Source organism: Aptenodytes patagonicus, chromosome 21, assembly GCF_965638725.1.
Source record: "Aptenodytes patagonicus chromosome 21, bAptPat1.pri.cur, whole genome shotgun sequence".
NCBI lineage: Eukaryota > Metazoa > Chordata > Aves > Sphenisciformes > Spheniscidae > Aptenodytes > Aptenodytes patagonicus.
In genome coordinates, this window is record NC_134969.1 from 5,155,336 (window position 1) to 5,176,263 (window position 20,928).

Here is a 20,928-nt window from a genome sequence, read left to right on the forward strand (position 1 = left end):
GCATTCTGCATATGCTCCTGCCCCCTGCTTTATGTTGGCCCAAAGTAAGTACACAGATCTTGCACCACTTCTACCCTGGAAAGGTCCCTGACTCAAAGGCACGGCTCCATCTTTTTAAGGCCACTTCATGTGCGGCACAGAGGATTCCTGTCCGGTACCCAACCTGCTCTGTCACACTCCAGGCCAGCAAGGACTAAGAGTGCCCTCTGCTGCACTCCTTCTCCTCATCTTTCCATGGCAGCATTCCGCTTGCTGTTTGGGAATAAACAAAACAACTCTTTTAATACACAGAACAACTCTTTCATATTCTAAAGGTCTTTTTGTGCAGGCTGTGCAGAAGCCTGGTTCTGTATTTCAGCAGCAAACAGAAAAGATCATGCCCCGAGATGAAAATGTGTGATATCCTGCATCAGTCCCGAGGCGCAAATAAAGCACTACAGGGAACTACTGTGCTTTATCAGTAACCTTCACCCCGTAGCTTTTCATTGCCTCCTAAAACAAGCAGCTCCTCGTTGCAGGAGTTCAGATAGCAGTCTTTATAGTCATGAAACTTTCATTTCTCGGAGCTGGCAGCAGCAAGCGCTGGTGATGCACGGTCAGTTATGGTACCTAATTGTGCCTAACAGCGCTGAACTTTCCATCTCTCCCTCCTGTTCAAAGGAAAAACATTGAGCACCACAAAGCTCTGCTTATTTAAGTCCTCAGCTCTTGCAGCCAAAAAGGAATGGATGTAGGTAGGGAAAGGGGGGTTGTGTCAAGAAAGCTGTACCAGGCTTCATACTTTTGGAGTTAAAAGGAGGAAAAATTAAAAGATAATAATCCTGCTTTTCCTGGGATTTGTTTTACCCATGTGGAAAGTAACCAAGCTGCAGGCTGCGCTGGCAGCCCCGTAACCGCCAGGGCCACAGGAATCTGCTCATGTTCCCTGGAATTTGGACATTTTTTGTTGCACCCATTTCAGCTTGCTTTCCGGATTGTCACTCAAGCGTGGGGCACGCCCCCTCCAGGAGGCTATTTAAAGAGGAGCTGGCGTGCAACTTTCTCCAAAGAGAGAGGAGAAACTCCGAAGGAGAAGGAGTGAGTCAGTCGGCAGCCCGAGTCCCCTCCCTTCCCTTTACTCGGGATGTCTGGCAACTTGGGGACAGTGACCTCCTGGACTCTGTTCTTCCTCCTCCTTGCACCTGGCTGGGTATGTATTGCACTGCAGCAGCTCCGTTTGCTGGCTGGGCAGTGCAGCTTCTTGCTTTGATGCATGCGAATGCTTTAGGCTGAATAACTCTTCCCAGCTGCCACCTGCCTCCGAAGGTTCCTGAGGGAAGGTTGGCTGTTAGCAGAGCAATGCAAATGCACTGTGTAACTAAACCACGCTCGGAGCTGCACCGCGCGTAACGCCTGTCATCTACGGATCTCAAAGCTCTTGGCAAGTGTGAATGGATTTTGTTTCACTCCTCTCTTGTGAGCTAGAAGCCAGCCCTGGTTTACAAGGGGGGAGAAGAGAACGGAGAGAGGTGAAGTCACTGAGTTTATGTCACTGCAAGGAATAAGAGTCTCATATCCCAGGTCCTTACCATCACCATCCTTCCCCAGCTGCCACTGAATCCACCCATGTGTTCCCCAAAACAGTGACCCTGAGGGGGAAATCAGACTGCAGCCTCTCCAGAGCAGGATTTGTGCCTGTTTTCGTGCTTGACAGAGCAGCTGATTCTGCTTAGGACTTTTGTGTGCTATAGCTAATAGCAGGAACATTGCTGCAGTCATTAATGTATCTAAATTGCAGTAAGTGCCTTTTGGATCGGTGAAGAAATCAGGTTCACAGAGCCACTGCGCCTTGTGAGGCTTATTGTGCTGATAGATGCAATAAACTTCTGGTTGATAAGGTCTGTTTGATTGCTCCTGGCAGCACTCAGCATGTGCCAGCCCCTTTCCTGCCAGGAAAGGTGTCCTGTGCACCTAACACTACTGTGATCTAAGGGTAACTGCTGCTGTTTGGGATGGTCTTGTTGTTTCTTGCACTGACCCAGCATTGGCAGCATCATATTGGTCATGTAAACGATAGCAGTGAATCCCACCGCTGTGACACTTTATTATTACTCTGAGATGATGTCATTTTCCCTAAACCTGCCTTTCCACTGCCTTGGAAATGGGACTTTTGACTTACTTTGAGCTCTGAGAGTGATGTTTAGTGGATCGAGCAAGGAAACGAGAGCTGTTGCTCCTGAATCTGCCTCCTGTGTTGTTCAGAGGTGAGAGGAGAACCAGGATTGCTGGGACTTATGTTTAGCTCTGCCAGGCTCAGCCTGGGCAGGTCTCCGTGCCTCCGCTCTCTGTCTGTGAAATGGGGGCAGTGGTTCTCGTGTCTCATAATAGGCTGTTGTACAATGTGCTGCAGCAACCTGGGAAGGTGCCTTGAGAGCCTGTGATGGAGGGAGAGCAGGTATTATCCATGATAATTCAGTGTTTGGAGTATGTGAATAGCTGTGTTTTGACTGCTTTATCTACTGCCAGTCTTGGAGCGTGAAAGAGAACCAGTTACGTGTTTACTATATTACCCCTACCTTGCAGCGTTAACCCCTGGCTCCCAAAGCACTTTGCAAACAGCTAGCTCAGCTTCGAAACGCTCCTTTCCCGGCCCTTTGAATGCAGTCATGAGCCCAAACGCATTTTAAAAATCCTCTTCGGCTTGGCCCTCTTAGCTGGTTCCCTGAGCTCGGGTGGACATTGACTGATCAGGAATGAGAAGTCCTGATGATGCCACAGAACTGCTGCAGCGGTGTGAGCTCGTGTCCCCCCACTCGTGCCTTCCTGAGGGTGTAGGGAGAAGAGGTTTTATGTGAATATGAAGCAGGAAGAACATTCTCACTTTTTCTTTCCCCCCAGGTAACTGGGTTCGGTGCTGGCAGTTGGGAGGAAGCTTGTTCTGGCTTGTCAGCTGAGCAGATGGGACCTGGGAGTCAGTGGTGGAGAACATGTGTGGAGCACAGGCAAGGGAATCCTCTAGTCAGACTGTTTTTACTCCCATTGTGGCTTGGCCGTCGCTCAGGGGTCCTGGGAGTGGCAGATTCACACATGGTGTTTGTGATCAATATGGGAGCTGCCAGCAAAGCCAGGAGCAGGGAGAGCTGATATTCCAGGCTTTAGCACCTTCTTAAATCTATAGCCTTGATTTCTAATACTGGTTCTGTTCTGCTGCTCTCGAAGTTCACAGAAATGCACTGCTAACCTCAACAGAAACAAGGTCAAGGCTGTAGTGAACTTGAAGTTAGGATCCTGCTCAGTGAAGGTAAAAGCGTAATTTTGGGGACAAACCCTTCTGCAGAGGGGAAGAAAATCAAACGTTCTCTAAGTTGAATCCCTCTGCACCCAAGGCCGGTGGCGTGTGATGTGGAAATGCTGGTCTTTGTGGTACGTATGGGTCTGTAGCAAAGCCCTGAATGCGAGTCCTTGCAGTTCTTTGGGACAGTTTGGGCAGTTTCCACACTGTATTGAAACAACTCCTAGAAGCAGTCCTTGAAAATAATGCAGGGTGGAGGGTGCTCCATGCAAATCCAATATAATCCATTATTTAGCCTATTTGAAATTGCTGTGAAAGCAAATTAAGTAATGGAGAACTCTAGGAAGTTGGTTCAACATTGACTTTCTACCAGCTGTTCCCAACTCAAGAAGTTCCCCTCGCCAGCCAGTTATTCAGTGCTCGCTGTTGAGTGTGCACGAGCCAAAAAAGATTTCAGCTCATTCTATCCTCTCCTGGGCTCGTGAGAGGAGCGGGAGTTATAAATAGCACGGGCTGACTTTGCCCAGTAATAAAACAAGCAAACAGGAGCCCCAACACACACAGGGCCGGGTGGACTGGGTGATGAAAAGAGGCATGTCTGAGCTGACTGATTGGAAAATCCTGAAGTATTGAAAAGGGCCCTGCAAATACGGATGAATCGGGCCTTTTAAGCCGTGCTTGTGCTCACGGGTGGGGGAAATGAGGCACAGAAGAGGTAGGGGTGCAGAGTCACCCAGCGGGTCTCCGATACGTCGGAGATCTGAATCCAGATGTTCTTGTGCTGAAAAGCAGCCGTAATATAATGAGGAAGTGAAGCTGATTGTGAACAGAAGGTAAAACCAGGTGGCCTAGTTTCTTTGGGTGAGTTATTAAAGGAAATAAATAGCACCAGCAATGATTAATGAAGGTGAGAAAGAAAACTTGGTTGGGTTTAACTCCGTTGCATCTTCTGTTATCCTGAAAGAGGTTGTTTTGGTTTGTTTTTCAGTAGGAGAGCTATTTTGAGAGTGTTTCTTTATGTGGCCTGTGGCTGACACTGCATTGGAAAATGCTCGTTGTCAATATTTTTTTAAGTGCATGGATTGCATCTTAATATAGGTCCTGTGTTAGGAATGCTTTGCCTCTTCTATGATCTCATGTGCCCCCCCACCCACTCGTCCATGGTTGAATAACGTGTCCTTTTGGCAGCTACAGCGGTTGCATACATGAAAAACAGTAGGAAAGCATTTCTGTATTTTTAGCGTCTTTTAATGCACTTCAGCAGTCGGGAAGAGATCCCTGTGACATGCCAGCTCCCAGCGAGTGGCCCGAAGACTGCCGTCTGAGAACAGCTGGGCTACAGGCAGGAGAGGCTTTGTTTCCAAAATACTTTGCGCTAGGAGTTTTCAAGGAGAATTATGCTGATGCCTGCTGAGCAGGGTGAGACTCTGGGAGGACTTGTGAGTTAAGATTTAGGCTGATCCCTGTCCTACACCATGCCGTGCTGATTGTTACAGAAGTACAAGGCAGTTGGCACCTTCTGACCTCATGGGAGCTAAAGTCAGAGCAGCTGTTTTGAGCAACAGTCAAAACAGCTGGAAAAGTTTTACTACTGTTATTGGTGACAAACACAATATCCAAGGAAGCTGTTTCACAAGCGAGGGCTGGATGGGATAGAACAAGTGCAAACAGAGCTGTAGCAAGATACATTTTTGGCCTCTGTGCCAGGTGTTCCCCCCCTCCCGCCTGCCCCCAGGCTCTTTCCAGCTGCCGCAGCCCCTCTCCCTGGGTGGCAGTGGCCGGGGCCGGCAGCGGAGCCGTGAGGGGTCCTCCCTGTCGGGTGCTTTCCTTTTCACCCCAGCTCACAGCAATACAGGATCCCAAAGCGTTTCGCTGGCATCATCTACGTGCAAGGGTTGTATCAGCCCTGCGGCAGCAGCTGCCCCCAGGGTGGGAGCTGACCCCTGTCTAGCAGCGTGCAGCATCTGAGCACTGCAAACTGGAGCAGTGCTCTTGCATCCCTCTGAACTACCTGGAGAATTTTAGCGGGCAGAAGCTGAACAGAAAACCAGGCTAGGGTTGGCACGCTGGTGTTTCTGAGGAGGTATAAGAGGATCTTTCCAGACTATGTGCTCTGCACCTTTCACAGTCGTGGTTTTACATCTTGCCCAAATCTGGGCACATCCAGAGCTGAGGCTGGTGTATTCGCTCCAAGCTGATTCAGGACAAGGATGCCACAGACTGAGTTATTGGAATGTTTGAAGTATCCTGGGTTTTCCGGAGAAGGTAGCCCTCCTTCAGACGTAGCCTGACCTCTGTTTAGCATCTGAAGTGGTGTAAGAGCTAAGGGTGGGTTTCAAGAGGCGGCCAGCACTTCTGAAACGCTACCAGGCAGGGCAGCTGTAGATTACAAGGTCCTGAGGAACGTTGGTTACGCTGCGTTCCCTGGAAAGGGGAGAGGAGAGGGCACATCTCAGGGAATAACAAAGAAAGTATGAGATCCAGGGGACAAAATGGGACTCGGGAGCCTTTGGGTCAGTTTTCAGCACGGGCTGACTTTGGGCTTTCGCTATGCGCCTCGCTTTTTCCATCTTCGGACTGGGTCTAATGATGCTGCCACGGAGTGCCTTGATGTTTTCTCCTGAGCGGCACTGTGTAAGAGCCAGGAATCGCTTGCTGTTAATAATTACTATTTTATTGCTTCCGGGGAAGCGGGGGGCTGAGCTGCGCATGGGACTCCAAGCTACTGCTTGTCGTGTTTGTTTTGGCCCTGCTTCCCAGAGGCATCTTTTGTTTCCTTGAGCTCCAGATAGGTTAGGGATGAGGAAAAGATTCGTCTTGCGAGTCCGCGGGAGCTGCATGCACATCCTCTGCAGCAGAGCTCTCCGGTGGAGGGCGAAGTCGGTCTTCCCTCCTCCTGATGGGGTGTCTGTGCTTGAAGCAGAATCGTGTTTTTCATTTCTCTGCCTGGCTGGCTTGCGGGAGACTCATTCTCTCCATGGCTTGTCTGCCCTCCAGGTAGAACCGCAAGCCTGCACGTATCCATGCCAGTGTCCCTCCCAGCCTCTGCAGTGCCCCGCTGGCACCAGCCATGTATTGGATGCCTGTGGTTGCTGCAAGGTGTGTGCCAGGCAGCTTGGCGAGCTCTGTTCCCTGCAGAAACCCTGCGATCATCACAAGGGACTCTACTGCGACTTCTCCAAAATCCACAGAGGCAGCGGGATCTGCTTAGGTGAGAGCTGTATGTTCTGTTATTGTGCGGTTTTCTTGTGGCCCCTTCAGCCCTCCGCCTGCAGACCTCCCAGAAAACCCACGGCGTCGTCAGAATTTCCTGTAGTGCTTGGAGCTTCGTCCAGCGTCACGTTGTGAGATCTGTGCCAGCCCTGCGAGCCAACAGATTCACTGATACCGGTACACACGAGGCCTACTTCCTCCTGCGATGAAGGATGTTTCCGAAGGCACGAGTGGGGGTCTGGGACTCTCCATTGCTCACGTGACATTGTTAGGAGACAACCTCTAGCCCCGCAGCGCCTGTGGGTAACCATCAGCAATCCGGACTTTTACCGGAAAGCACAGTTGCTTGGAAAATCTCACCCAAAATCTCACTGCCTTGCACCGGAGATTGGCGTTTTGCACTCGACTGCTTACATGCAAGAGGCGCACCGTATTTGTGGCTTTGGCACGGGGGTGGAAAGAGCTGAACAACTCGTTTGCAAAATAGTGTGTATGTAGAACATGAGAATTACTGAGCCAGGTAAATACAAATGCAGACCTGTTTTCTCTCCTGGTGCCTCTTTTCAGCCAGAAAAGAAAAATCTTTTGGATTTTTTTTTTGTTTAGTAGCTATTTTTAAAGCATGCAAAAATTATTTTGGTGTAGAGGGGAAAAAAAAATATTTCCTCAGTCTCCTGTTCTTTGTTTAAAACCAAGACTCCTCTGCCCCTGTCTTTGCCAGGAGCTGACCATTTTTTCAACTGAAGCTTTTCAAGATAGTCAGGAAGACATGAGGGCTGGAGAGCTGATGTGAACGCTTTGGGAAGCGTTCAGCCACTGCACGTGGCACCTCTGGAAATGCTCCGGCAGCCGTACCGCTCGTACCGCCCCGAGACAGGGGCGTTGGGGGTTCGGGGTGGAACTGCACCGTTTTGCAGTGCCAGGTTCACATACAAATTTTTTTTTTTTTACTCTAAAGAATGAATTTAACTTGTAGAAGGTGTTTTCTCCTTTCTTTTGAGAAGTTTTTAGAAGTTACTTGTTTAGTTTTCCTCCCCCAGTTATTGTGATCTTTAGAAGCCACATGAGCTTCCCTAGTGCTCTCTGTAGGCATTGCTACACCTCAGAGCTGATGATTGAAGCTTCATAAGGTAAACGCAGGCGTAATAACATCCAGCGGGTGTAAGCTGTAAACCGCCTAATTAAGGCTGGAAATGAGGTGTGTGTTTGTAGAGTAAAGGTGAAGCACTGGAACAATTAACTCAGGAGTGTGGAGAAGTCTCCATCTCGAAGACTTCCCATGAAGACTGGACATCTTTCTAAATAAACTGCTTCGTATTCACCATGACGTATGGGTTTGATACAAAGATTTTTGGAGTGAGAGTCCCAGATCCCTGCTGTGTAGAAAATCAGACTTGAAGACCACAACGGTCCTTCCTGCCTTTAAATGAGGAATTAAGATTTTCATGGCAAAAATCCCAGATGAACTTAGACCAGGATATCTCCCTAAACTGGACCGAGGATTTGGGCCGTAACGTCCTTGGGTGATATTTTTGCGATGTCCACACTGATCTCTTGGAAGACGGGGGATTTTGGAGGCAGTGAGGGAAGCTGAAGGTGGAGCGATGAATCAAATGAAGGGAAGGATCAATGTTTGTGACTAGAGAAGGGAGGACTTACAGGTATCCAAATAAGACAGATGTGATGGGAGCAGAAAGGAGCAGAGGGGTGTTCAGGTGTCACGGGAGAAGCTTCTAGGTTGGGTGCCGGCCCGAAGACCATGTCAGAAGAGACAGGAAGGGAACCATCAGCGTGAAAATTACTGTATATGTGTTTAATGTTATCACAGTATGTAGCATTTCACGTATTGCAGAGGAATTCTTCCCTTCCTGCAGAGACCTTGGAGTATCAGAAAGGTAGAGACGATCCCGTAGTAACTCTAGAGCAGGAGAGCCCAAGGGTGGCCTGGGCGGGTGCAGGGAGCTGGCAGAGCTGCGGCGACCGGAGCGGCTCACTTGAGCTCTGCCATATTTCCTGCAGAAAAGGGCAAAAGTCTCCTAGGCCGGACGTGGTGTCTGGAGGTGGGAGGTGGCAGCGGTGCCAAGCGGAGCTGGTAAATAAAGAGCCGTCTCACTCTGCTGGCACAATCTGTTTCGGTGTTTTAATTGGATCAGGTCAACAGGAAAGTGAGGTCATCGTAGGGTAATGAAGGGCATGACAAAACGATTGAGGTTTGAAAACATAATAAAACCCCTGAGCAGGCTGCCATTCCTGGGGTGGGGAGGAGTGCTGCTGAGGGAACAGCATGACCGGTTCATCGGGAAGGGAGAGGGCTTGGGCTAAAAAACAGTGCAAGAGGATTTAAAAATAAGTATGAATGGTTGTGTAGAGGGAAAGTGGATGGCTTCCACTTTGATGGAAAAAGTGAGGATTTTGAAACTTCTAAGTAGGAGCACAGGAGTATTTTTATACCAATGGCATTGAAAGGAGTTGCAAGTTGAGCTCCAGCTCTGGTTAGAAACACGGCATTAGCAGCCCGGAAGGATTTGTGTCCCCTCAAGGACTAGGTGGGATGGAAAGAGGCTCTCGCTCCTCGTTTGGTCCAAACGCTTTCTGTCTGAGACAATGTTCCACAGGCGAGCAGGACTAAGGGGAAAATAGATCAGGTTTCCTGGTCAGCCTCCGCAAGCAGCCAAGAATCCTTCATTTTGGTAACTTCCCAATAGAGGTTTGCATGGATTTTTTTTGTTTTTTAAGGGTCAGGATTGCAGAAAGCAGCAGCTGACGAGAACTGTCCAAAAGCAGGATTTCTCTCCTGTGAACAACTCTGAGATTGCAACGTTTCATTTCAGGCTGAAAGGAAACAAACAAACAAAAATCTCAAAACTTTCCATGAGTTATTTAGAATACTCGTTTGGCTGTGTCAAAACTTTCCACTTCCATTATATCAAAATGTTTCGTCCTGATCTTTACAGTATCTAAAATAATTACCCGAGGAAAATGCTTCCCCCTGTGGAAACTGTCCAACAAGTATTTTGGTTGAGCTATTGTAAGAGCATAAAGGAAATCTTTGATATCAAATTGAAATGCTTCAGTTGTTTCTCATTGAAAACATTCCTGACATTGATCTGTCCCTGCAAAACTCTTAATCAAATACGAGTTTTTTGCTGGAAAACTTCCACTGGAAAAATTTTGGCTAATACAGACGTAAGAACTTGAGAGCATTACTCGCACCCGCAGACTGAAGATTGCTCCTGTGTGTCAGATATTGTTACGTTCCCTTTTTTGCTCATTTAAGTTTTATCGGGAAGGAGTGAAAGACTCGTAGGAGGGCTGGAGATGAGAGGTCTGGAGATCAGAACAGAGAGAAATAGAAAAAGTTGTGGCCGGAAGGAAGAGGAGATGCGTGCATCACAGGGGAGCCAAAAAGGTCATAAACCCAAAGTGTTATTTTCCTTCTGTAGGTACTTTTAGACATGTGGGGAACCAACTGCTCTTAGGAGAACGTTGCCTTTTGGTCTCCTAGGAGTAACGAGGAGCAGAGCCGCTGGCTCACGTGTGGCGTCAGGAATGCATCTTGCACGACACCACTGACTGGGGCGCTCTCTGAGCGGGACGGGGAGACCTCTGACTGGAGAACAGGCTGTCTACAAGCTGTAAAGACAAAGTCCCACTTAGCTCATCCAAGCGGAGAAGAGATTTTTTTCTAGAGAACTTTGGGAGGTCTGGCACGGCTGGAGCCAACTTCCAAAAATCGCTGTCGGGAATAGCCTTGGGTCCGGGGAGCCAAATGTTAAACGCGCCAACTTCTGCCGCGTCCAGCACTGGGCTGGCAGAGCAGGGGAGAGTCTGCACGCGGGCACTCGCCCCTCACCAGGAGCCCGGTGGCCCCCCAAGGCAGAGGCCACGCTGCCAGCCCCGTACCATCTTCTCAGCTTCTCCTCCTCTTCCCCCCTTCCCACAGCTCACGAGGGTGCAACTTGTGACCTGCTGGGCAAGATCTACCACAACGGGGAGAGCTTCCAGCCCACCTGCAAGCTGCAGTGCATCTGCATGGACGGGGCCATCGGCTGCATCCCCCTCTGCTCCGATGACCTGCGGCTGCCGTCCCCCGAGTGCCCCAACCCCCGGCGGGTGAAGTTTCGCAGTAAGTGCTGCGAAGAGTGGATCTGCGAGGAGGGCAGCGAGGAAAACCGCTTCGAGACAGCCATGGCGGGTGAGTGGTGGGCAGACGTGGCAGGGCCGGGAGCTCTTTGCTGGGGGATAGGGGTGGATCCAAACCGCCTTTGGATCGGGGCCCTAAGTCACATCTGCTTTGGAACTGATGGTGACTGCGCACTTTGTGCACCGGGGTGTGGGTACCGAGTGTTGAACTCCAGACCCATTAAGGTGAGACCTTAGTGGTGCTGGGGGGAGGCTCACACACCCTCTGATACCGCGGCAGAACTGGCTGGAGCTGGGCTGAGGTAGGAAATGGCCCCATGCTTTGCCTGCGTTCTCCTTCTGCTGGGAGGCTGAGTAGCTTGTGGGATGGATCAGACCTTTGCTACTGTCCCTGAAGAGTTAGACCAAGCTGGGAGCAGCCACGGAGCTGCCACACTTTGTTCCAAGCCCTGAACCTTGCCTTGCGTCTCTTCCGCGTGGCTCAGTTTTCAGGGAGGACCCAGCACACAAGCCGGAGCTGAATAACCTGCAGGAGAACTGCTTGGTGCAGACCACCGAGTGGAGCGCTTGCTCCAAGAGCTGCGGCATGGGCATCTCCGCCCGGGTAACCAACGACAACCCCCAGTGCCGCCTGGAGAAGGAGACCCGGCTCTGCATGGTCCGGCCCTGCGACTTCCCCATGGAGAAAACCAAGGTACTGGCTTGGGGAGAGGGGACACAACACCGTGAATGCCAGGGACAACCTAGCGGGGTGCTTGTCAGGCGTGAGCCTGTCTCACAGGCTTTGCTCTGTGCTTCCACTTTTTCTGCGTCCCGTTGCCCAGTGATGGAGATAGAGCACGGGCCTAGGTGGGCCTTTCGTCTGATTGTCGTGTCCTTGTTAACCCATCTGCTCTCTCCCTAGAAGGGGAAGAAGTGTGTGCGGACCCCAAAGCCACGCCAGAGCCTCCACTTCGAGTTTTCGGGCTGCACCAGCACCCGTTCCTACCGGCCCAAGTTCTGCGGCAGCTGCACGGACGGCCGCTGCTGCACCCCGTACGTCACCAGCACCGTGGAGGTGGAGTTCCGCTGCCCCGAGGGGGACTTCTTCCAGCGGAAGATGATGTTCATCAAGATGTGCTCCTGCCACTACGACTGTCCCCGAGACAACGACATCTTCCTGGCCACGTATCACAGGAGGATGATTGGAGACCACGTCAAGACAGAGAGGCAGTAGCCCTCTCCGTGCCAGATCCGCAGGCCAAGGTGTGAAGAGGGCTCTGCAGCGCTTTCGTGGCTGTGTCCCGGGACAATGCAGCCTCTTACCCCTCTGTGAGGGGCTGTGCTCTTCCGAACAGCACCGTTCGCCACCAGTGGTCCCAGTGGCCTTCCTAACAAGCCGAGGTGCGTGGGGGGAACAGCCCCATCTGCCCCAGGCTCCTGACCTTCACCCATGGTGGTGCAAAGGTCAGTGAAGGAACCAGAAACAGGCTTGAGCTGCAAATTTGATCCATGTTCCCACTGACCAGATGGAAGAGTGGATCAAAGCCGCGTGGCTCCAGCCTGTCTCCAGCTGAGGGCACAGCGGGTACGATTCCCCGTGGCCACTGGCCTCCCAAAACCATGTGGCAAACCCAGAGCATGAGACAGGAGAAGCCCAGGAGGCCTGAGCTGAAGCCAAGCTCCGCAGCCTGCTTTCCAGCAGAGCGGGGCTCCGCTGCGCATTGATGCGAAGCTTCTCGGTGAGGAAAGTGGTCCTGGCCCCGTGCTGGGCTCCTGCTGAGCTTTTCAATTATTTTTGGTTAATTGGATCCAACAAGTTGGCAAAAGCTCTTCCCCATCCTTGTGCCCACTTTTCACCCTCCCATGTGCTTTCCCGTCAGCAGCTTTGTTCCAGATCAGTTTCACAGAATCACAGAATGGTTTGGGTTGGAAGGGACCTCTAAAGGTCATCTAGTCCAACCCCCCTGCCGTGGGCAGGGACATCTTCAACTAGATCAGGTTGCTCAGAGCCCCGTCCAGCCTGACCTGGAATGTTTCCAGGGATGGGGCATCCACCACCTCTCTGGGCAACCTGGGCCAGTGTTTCACCACCCTCAGTGTCAAAAATTTCTCCCTTATATCTAGTCTAAATCTTCCCCCCTTTAGTTTAAAGCCATTCCCCCTTGTCCTGTCACAACAGGCCCTGCTAAAAAGTTTGCCGCCATCTTTTTTATCAGCCCCCTGTAAGTACTGACAGGCTGCAAGAAGGTCTCCCCAAAGCCTTCTCTTCTCCAGGCTGAACAACCCCAACTCTCTCAGCCTTTCTCCATAGCAGAGGTGTTCCAGCCCCCTGATCATTTTTGGGACCCTCCTCTGGACCCGCTCCAACAGGTCCGTGTCTTTCTTATGCTGAGGGCTCCAGAGCTGGACGCAGTGCTCCAGGGGGGTCTCACCAGAGCAGAGCAGAGGGGCAGAATCCCCTCCCTCGCCCTGCTGGCCACGCTGCTTTGGATGCTGCCCAGGATACGATTGGCCTTCTGGGCTGCGAGCGCACATTGCTGGCTCATGTCCAGCTTTTCACCCACCAGTACCCCCAAGTCCTTCTCGGCAGGGCTGCTCTCAATCCCTTCATCCCCCAGCCTGTATTGATACCGGGGGTTGCCCCGACCCAGGTGCAGGACCTTGCACTTGGCCTTGCTGAACCTCATGAGGTTCACACGGGCCCACTTCTCCAGCTTGTCCAGGTCCCTCTGGATGGCATCCCATCCCTCTGGCGTGTCGACCGCACCACTCAGTTTGCTCCTAGAGAGGCCAGATCGTCTGCTGGGTGACCCGTTCTCTGGGCAGCTCGAGGCTGGGCTTTTTCCCCTGTTAAATTCCTTTTAGCCCGTGGTGGGTTGACCCTGGCTGGATGCCGGGTGCCCACCAAAGCCGCTCTATCACTCCCCTCCTCAGCTGGAGGGGGGAGAGAAAATACAACGAAAGGCTCGTGGGTCGAGATAAGGACAGGGAGAGATCACTCAGCGATTACCGTCACGGGCAAAACAGACTCAACTTGGGGAAATTAATTTAATTCATCAATCAGAGCAGGGCAATGAGAAATAAAACCTAAATCTTAAAACACCTTCCCCCCACCCCTCCCTTCTTCCCGGGCTCAGCTTCACTCCCCATTTTCTCTACCTCCTCCCCCCAGTGGTGCAGGGGGACGGGGAATGGGGGTTGGGGTCAGTCCATCACACGTTGTCTCTGCCGCTCCTTCCTCCTCAGGGGGAGGACTCCTCACACCCTTCCCCTGCTCCACCGTGGAGCTCCATGGGCTGCAGGGGGACAGCCTGCCTCACCATGGTCTTCACCACGGGCTGCAGGGGAACCTCTGCTCCGGCGCCTGGAGCACCTCCTCCCCCTCCTTCTCCACTGCCCTTGGTGTCTGCAGGGCTGTTCCTCTCACATATCCTCACGTCTCTCTTCGGCTGCAATTGCGCAGTGATGTTTTCCCCTTCTCAAATACGTTCTCCCAGAGGCGCTGCCACCGTCGCTGATGGGCTCGGCCTTGGCCAGCGGCGGGTCCGTCTTGGAGCCAGCGGCATTGGCTCTATGGGACATGGGGGAAGCTTCTAGCAGCTTCTCACAGAAGCCCCCCCTGTAGCCCCCCCGCTACCAAAACCTTGCCACGCAAACCCAATACACAGCCCTGTGTGCCAGTGAGGGTGACAGCGAAGGCAAGGCAACAGCGAGTTGTGTAGTGTCACCGCAGGAGACGGAGCGCGGCTCAGGGCCTCCTGCAGAAGAGCTGAGCCCGGGAAGGGGTTTCTTGATAGAAGAAAGGATCCAGCCGGGCTGCGGCTTTGCCTCCGGTGCTGGCAGGGCAGGGTTCCCTGGGGCCTGTCTCAGACCCGAGGAGCTCTTCCAGGGTGAAATGGGGGTGAGTCGGGCTGCCGGTCTGAAACACGTCCCCTGCGGGTGCTGCTCCTGGCAGATTTTAGTGCCGTGACGAGCACGTCCTATCGTGCCTTTCGGTAATCTCTTCAGAAATGGCTCCGGGGCGGGAGAGGGGCTGGACTCTGCTGGCTCCTGCGTCCACAGTGGGGCTGCAGCTACGTTTCGGCTCTGGAGTCTTTGCTTGTAGGTCATAAGCTGGAGGAACGTGGTTCAGCTCGGGTCTCCCCGAGGAGTTTAAGGCACTGGCAAGAGAAACGCCCGTGTTTGTAAATGGAGCAGATCTCTGGAGTTACCGAGGCAGCGGCACGGAAAGCTGTGCGGTGCTGGGGTCTCCAGCGGTGGGATTTTTCTCTTGCCACGGGCCTGTGCAGAGTCTCCCCGCCCATGACAACGTGTCGATTGCCGGCCCGTAGCTCCAGGAGAGGCCCCCGGCCCCGGGAACGGCCCCGTAAGCCCCCAGCCCGGCTGGCACAGCCAGCTGCAGTGCAGCCCCGTGCGCCTCGGCAGCTCCGTGGCATCTCCGGAGACTCACCGGTTGCATTGAGACTCTGCGGATTTTAGCAGAAACATCCAGGTAAAGGCCCGATCTCATTCCCTAAACCTTCCCCGCCTTCACCTTTTTCCAGTCACTGGAAATCATGGTGAATTCCTGTCCCAGCCGGGCGGGAGCGGGGGCCACGCTGCGGCACCGAGGCTTGACCCCACCACAGCTCCCACCCCAAAGCAGAACTTGATGCCGGAGGATGATCCCGGCCGTCGATAAACGCTGCCCTGCAGCCCGCAACGCCGCTGAAACGCCAGCGCGGGGCCTGTGCCTCGCCTCAGCCCCTCTTTTCTTGCCGTCTCAGCCTGCGGAAGCTCGTGAGCCTTCAGCCTCCTGTTCCCTGTAGTCAATTTGAACTGTAAATAATTTATCTGATGTTGTTTCTTTTTTTTTTTTTTTTTTTTTTTTAAAGGCCTTTGTACAGCTCTTGTATCCTTTTCGCACAACCTTGCTCGGGGCCTCGTCTCCCCTTGCCCTCCAGGCCTGCTCTGAACTTTTCTCCTGCCGTTTACACGGCTTCCGAGTGTAGAACTACGCCGAGGTCGCACTTTACTCAACGCTAATAAATATCTCTTTATTTTTTATATCCCTGGCAGCATCCCTCTGCGCGAGGCTCCTGCCTGGTTTCCCCTCCAGCCTTTCCCCGGTGCCACCCAGCTCGCTGGGACCCTCTGCGAAGCTGACGGCTGGGTGTGGAGGGGAGGGGGGGTCCCGGGGGGACGACGACGATGACGACGACCCCCTGTTCCCCCTCCCAAGTAGCAGCGGGGCTGGTGTTAGCGTCTCGCGGGCACCTCTGCAGCCACAAAACGCGGCTCCTGCTCTGGGGACACACACACGCAAGCGGGGCCCCCCCTCCGCCTGCTTAAGGACCCAGAAGTCAATACCCGGTTAAAAATAGCCCCGGGAGCAGATGTGAGGAGAAGTCGGCGATAACGGGGCCAGAACGCCGGGGGCTTTGCGGCGGCTTAACGGCTTATGGCCTCATCCCCCTCTCATCGCATCAGACAGGGGCTCCCCCCCCCTCCCACCCCCGGCACCGCGGCGGGGGGCCAGAGGCTCCCCCCCCCAACCCTTCCTCCTCCCCTGGGGAAGGCTTAGGGCTCCCCGGGAAGAGGCAGGTGACCCGGGGGGACGGGGGACGAGCCCCCGTCGAGCCCGGAGCTCGGGATCCGTCCCGCCGCTCTCGGGAGGCTGGAGAGGCCCCGGGGGAGGCGGCGGGGAGGGGGCGCGGTGGCCGTTAGGTGGCACCAGGCGCCTCCCTACGGGGACACCCTTGTCCCCAAGGCGGGGTGCCGTGGGGTGCGGGGCCTCGGCCCCTCCCCGGGGAGCCGAGCGGGTGCGGGGGTGGGGGCACGGTCCCGGGGCGGCACCCGCCTCCTCCAGCCCAGCCCAGCCCAGCCCCGGGCACCCCCCGCCACCGCGGGGCCACCGCGGCGGCCCGGCCGGCAGGGAGGGAGGGCGGCGGGGCTCTCGGTGCCGGCGCGGGGGAGGAATTCCAGCCCGCTGCCGCCTCCGCGGCCGCCCCGCTCCCCGGGGAGCCCCGCTCCCCGCCTTATCGCCCGCAGCCGCCGCCTGCGCGGCACCGATAGCCCGGGCGCGTCCCCGCGGCCGCCGGGGATAAGGCCGGGTTTTAGGGGCAGCCGGAGCCGCGCGGGGACCCCGGCGAGGAGCGGGGGGCGGCTCCGGCCCCGCCTCGGCCCCGCGTCCGCCCTTATCGGCCCCGGCCACGCCGCTCACGGGACGCTGCCACCCCCCCCCCGGGCACCCGCAGCCTCCCCCGGGCGAGCGCAGGGCGGGGGCTCCCTCCCGGGGCGGGGAGGGGGCTTTTCCCTAAAAAAAAAAAAGGTGCAAAAAGGGGGCGGGTGAAAACGAGCGTAAAAATCTACAAAAGGCCCGATCCCGCCCGTTGCGGGGGGATGTGGGGCTCTGCCGGCCGCGCCCCGGCAGCCCCGCTGGCGGCCGGGGCCCCAGCCCCGCCCGGGGGGGCCCAAACCCCGCCCGGGGGTGCCCGCGGCCCGTGGGGGGCGCGGGGAACTCGCGGGAGCGCTTTCTCCTTATATGGGGCAGTGACGCCACGGCGGCGCTCGGAGGGCGGCGGTGAGGTCACGCGCCCCCCGCCGGGGGGTGTGTGTGGGGGATCTCCTCGCCCCGCCCCTTCGCCCACCGTGACGCCGCACCGTCACCTGCCCGCCCCGCCCACTGCAGCGCCGCGCCGCCGCCGGCCCCGCCCCCTCCGCGGCGCTGACGGGCGGCGGCGGCAGCCAGTGGGCGGGCCGGCGGCGCGGTGGGGGGCGGGGCGCGCGCTGACGTCAGCGGGGGCGGGGCCTGCGGCGCAGGTGGAGGCAGCGCGGTGTGGAGCGGAGCGGCCGCCCCGGCCCGGGTAAGCGGGGGGGGCCGGGGGGGGGGCCCAGGGCAGCCGTGGGGTCTGGGGGGCCCATAGTGGGTCGGGCTGGTCGTGGGGCGGGGGGTTATAGGAGGATTTGGGGTGCTCCGGGGGCACATGGGGGGTCAGGCTGGTTATGGGGCGGGGGGGTTACGTGGGGACATGGAGTGCTGTGGGGTGGGGGGGCTCCACAGCGGGGTCAGGCTGGGTGTGGGGCGGGGGGAGTGTGGGGCGACCTGGGGCCGGGGGTCAAGCGAGGCGTGAGGGGTTTGGGGGGGGGTCAGGCTGGGTGTGGGGGACCCACGGTGAGTGAGGTGTGGGGCGGGGGGGGTTGTGGGGAAATGGGGGTGTCCTGGGGACACCTGGGGTCTGGGGGAGACCAGGGAGGCCCCACAGCAGGGTCAGGCGGCCTACGGGGCAGAAGGGGGGACGTGGGGTGCTCTGGGGTGGGGGGGCCCCCGGTGGGGTCAGGCTGGCTGTGGGGTGAGTGTGGGGGCAATGGGGTGCACTGGCGCTGTAGCAGGGACCCTGAGCGGGGCCGGGGGTATGGGGTGGGGCGCTCCGGGGGGGGCCCACAGTGGGCTCAGGCCCGGGAGGTGGCTGGGGCGCAGAGGGGAGGGCGCGGGGGCCCAGCCCCACGGGGGGGACGCCAGCCCCCGGGCCCGGGTGATTTCCCCCCGTAGTGTTATTCCCACTGGTGCAGCGGAGGGGAAAAAGTGGGCACAGCCTCGGGGAGTCGGGTCCCCCCCTGCACCCCGCGGTCCCGGCGGCAGTGCTGGTCGTCCCTCCCTGGGAGGCGGCAGCTCCCGTGTTGACATCTGGCTCCGGCTCCGGTTTCCCAGAGGTGTTCGGTGCTCGCTGGGGTTGCGCCTGAGCTGCAGCCTGCTCAGCCCGGGGCTTTGGGGCGGCCGCGCTCTTTCCCCTCTCTCCAAGACGCCGTCTGCGCCTGCCGAGGGCTTGGTTCCCGAAGCTGGTGGCGGCGGCCGAGCTGCAGAGTGCCGGGAGCCGGGGGCCTCCTCCTCCCGTCGATACCTGTCCCAGCGCGGATCGATGCTGCGCTCAACCGGCCAGCGCTAAAACCTCACCATCAACTTTCTGCGCCGTTCCTCCCGCGCAGCTGCGGGAGCAGGGGATTTATCTCGCCACATCCCCTTTTAGACAGGGGTGCTTTGCGCTGTTGTTGCAACCAGAGGAGCGTGCGGCGGGACTCGGCGTCCGCGGCGGTTCCTGCAATCTCTTCCCTTCCTGAATTTCATCCTCCTGCAGCTGTAGCGGGACGAGGGGTCGGTGAACCTGCTCGCTAGTCCGTGCCGTGGGCTGCACCGGGGGCTTCTGCCTTCCCCGCTTCCCGGTGGGCTCGGCAGGTGCCGCAGGGTCCGAGCCGCTGGTCGGAGTCGCGGGGGACAGCGGCTATCTTTAGGGCTGCGTTGCAACGGAGGGGTGTGCCTTGGCTCGGCGCTGCCGGCAGCCGCCTCCTCACCTGAGGATTGACTTACCCCGAGGCTCCCGCATGGGGAAAAAAAAATCAACATTTGCTCTGCGGTTTGCGGGAGGGGGTGTTGTGGTGCCCCGTCCTCCGTGGGGTCCGCTGTGGGGCTGGCCCCGGCGTGGGGCTGAAGTCTGGGGTCGGGTGGTGTTGGCAGCTGCCTGCAGCGGGGTCGCTGCCAAGGCTGCTGGCCGGCCCTGCCGGCTCGGGCGGGCAGCGGGCAGGGGCTGCCGTCAGGCGAACGCACGCCTTGCGCGAGGTCAGGCTGTGCAAGGTGCGTGGGGCTGTGCCCCCCCGGCACCGTCGCACGCGCTCCTGCCACCACCCGGCAGCGGGACTGGGTGAGCCGGAGCAAACGGCTGGGGATGGGGAAGGCTGATGGTGTGAAGAAATCTCTGCTGCCCCACGGGAGAGGAGCTGCCTTGGGGTGCGGGAGCAAGTTAGGTTCTTGAAGGTGCGCCCCAAAACCATCTCCATCCCTCCGCTGCTCCCTTCCTAAGGCTTTGACGAAGACACGGATGCGGCTCCGGGAGGGCCAGGGTGAGGGCTGCTGGCGGCAGCGCACGCTCCCTTCTGCGTCCTCTTTCTGCCGGAGTAACCCGGTTAGTCCTTGGGAGTAACTTGCACCCGCGCCAGAGCTTCGGGTGACGCGGGACTGAGGTTCCCCGTTCGGCTTAATCCTTCCTCCGCAGCCGTTGCCCTGCTCGTGCTAAATGTGCCCGTGGGTGATGCAGCTACGCCGTGCCTGTCCCCGAAAGGAGGCAGCCAAAACTTGTGGAGCAGTTTGTGTCCCCCCGGGTGCGCAGCCGTGGCACGGCTCCTCTCGGAGCGCCGGGGCATGCGTAGATGTGGGTCTCCCCCAGCTCGTCGTGGCGCTGGCAGCCCCTCCTGTTTCTCGCCCAAAGCGGGGCACGTGCCGCTTCTGTGTGTCGTGATGGTAACGGCGAGTCAGCGGCAGCAAAAAGTTCCTCTGTACATCAAACTGCTTCCCCGTGGTCGTGCTCAAGCTGTTTTGCGGGCGGTGGGGGCCTCCCCCGTCCCTTCGCTTGGCTTTGCCTCGCGCTTAAGAGAAACTTCAGGCCTTCTCGAGAGGGTTTGAAACCCTGCCGAGGAGAGAAAGTGCCTTCTCATCCGCGGCGGTGCTGCTCTGACGAGGCTCTCTCCTCCCGGCACGCAGCCTGGCAGCTGCCGGAATTGCCTGCAGCCGCATCCCTCTGCACTCTCATCACCCTCCCCCCCCCCCGGCCCCGGTCCTTTTGGAGCCGCCGGTGGGTGAAGATCGCTCGGAGGGTAAGCAAAACATCAGCCATTGTCCGAGCGAGGGACTCTGAAGATATGTCACTAATTTAATACAAAATGAAGGTTTTTCTGAGCTCCATCCGCAGCCGTTCCCCGGGGAGGAGAGCAGGCTGCAGATGGTCCCTACCCCGGAGGGCAGATACTGTCCTTTCTGTGCCGAGCAGCGTTTTGCCCTTGTGTGTGTTCCCAGCTGCGGGAAGAAGCTCAAGGCCGTGGTGGCTGGAAGTTTGGGGTCAAAATTGGCTCTTGGCCACGCTGGATGCTGCGGGCTGGAGGTGTGGGAGCTGTCTGAGGTGTGATTCAGGTTGGGGGGGGATGGACTCACCCACCATCAGCCTGGAGATTTCTCTTTGAATGAGCTGCCTGGGAAGGATTTGGATATTTTGGTTGTCCCTTTTATGCATTTTTTCTTCACCTAGTGGTTTGTGCGAGGCTCTGAGTCAGGCTTTGCGGGGAGATGCTGCAGCTGGCTCTCCGTGCTTAGCCCGGGACCAGCGCCGCATGTGGGACTGCGGCCGGCACGTGGGGACGACCCCTCTGAGCAGTCTCCCACGCTGGACGCTGCACCGAGGCCTTGGTGGTTCAGTTCATAGCTCTCAGGGTCCCTTACGCCGCGAGCACCGGGGCCGTGCTGAGCCGTGCTGTGCCGTGCCATCCCCGGCTGGGCTGGTGGGGACAGCCAGGCT

General features: G+C 56.8%; 2 protein-coding genes across 3 annotated transcripts in view; both read left to right on the forward strand.

The window, feature by feature from the left end:
* The first annotated feature begins 1,079 nt into the window (after positions 1–1,079).
* On the forward strand, positions 1,080–12,744 carry LOC143169763 (CCN family member 2-like). 2 transcript variants are annotated; one of them, XM_076357360.1, is made up of 5 exons: positions 1,080–1,189; positions 6,269–6,482; positions 10,428–10,679; positions 11,113–11,321; positions 11,532–12,744. In XM_076357360.1, the coding sequence occupies exons 1-5, from the start codon at positions 1,124–1,126 to the stop codon at positions 11,841–11,843; spliced, it is 1,053 nt and encodes a 350-aa protein (XP_076213475.1). In that variant the 5' UTR covers positions 1,080–1,123; the 3' UTR covers positions 11,844–12,744. The 2 variants fall into 2 exon arrangements, with proteins under 2 accessions (XP_076213475.1, XP_076213476.1); XM_076357361.1 differs by having other exon boundaries at positions 11,535–12,744.
* A 4,673-nt stretch (positions 12,745–17,417) lies between these two features.
* Positions 17,418–20,928, forward strand: part of EPB41 (erythrocyte membrane protein band 4.1) — a 97,420-nt gene continuing 93,909 nt past the window's right edge. Inside the window, exon 1 of the mRNA XM_076357584.1 lies at positions 17,418–17,454. The gene's annotated coding sequence lies outside the window, so the exon portion shown is untranslated. The remainder of the gene's footprint in view (positions 17,455–20,928) is intronic.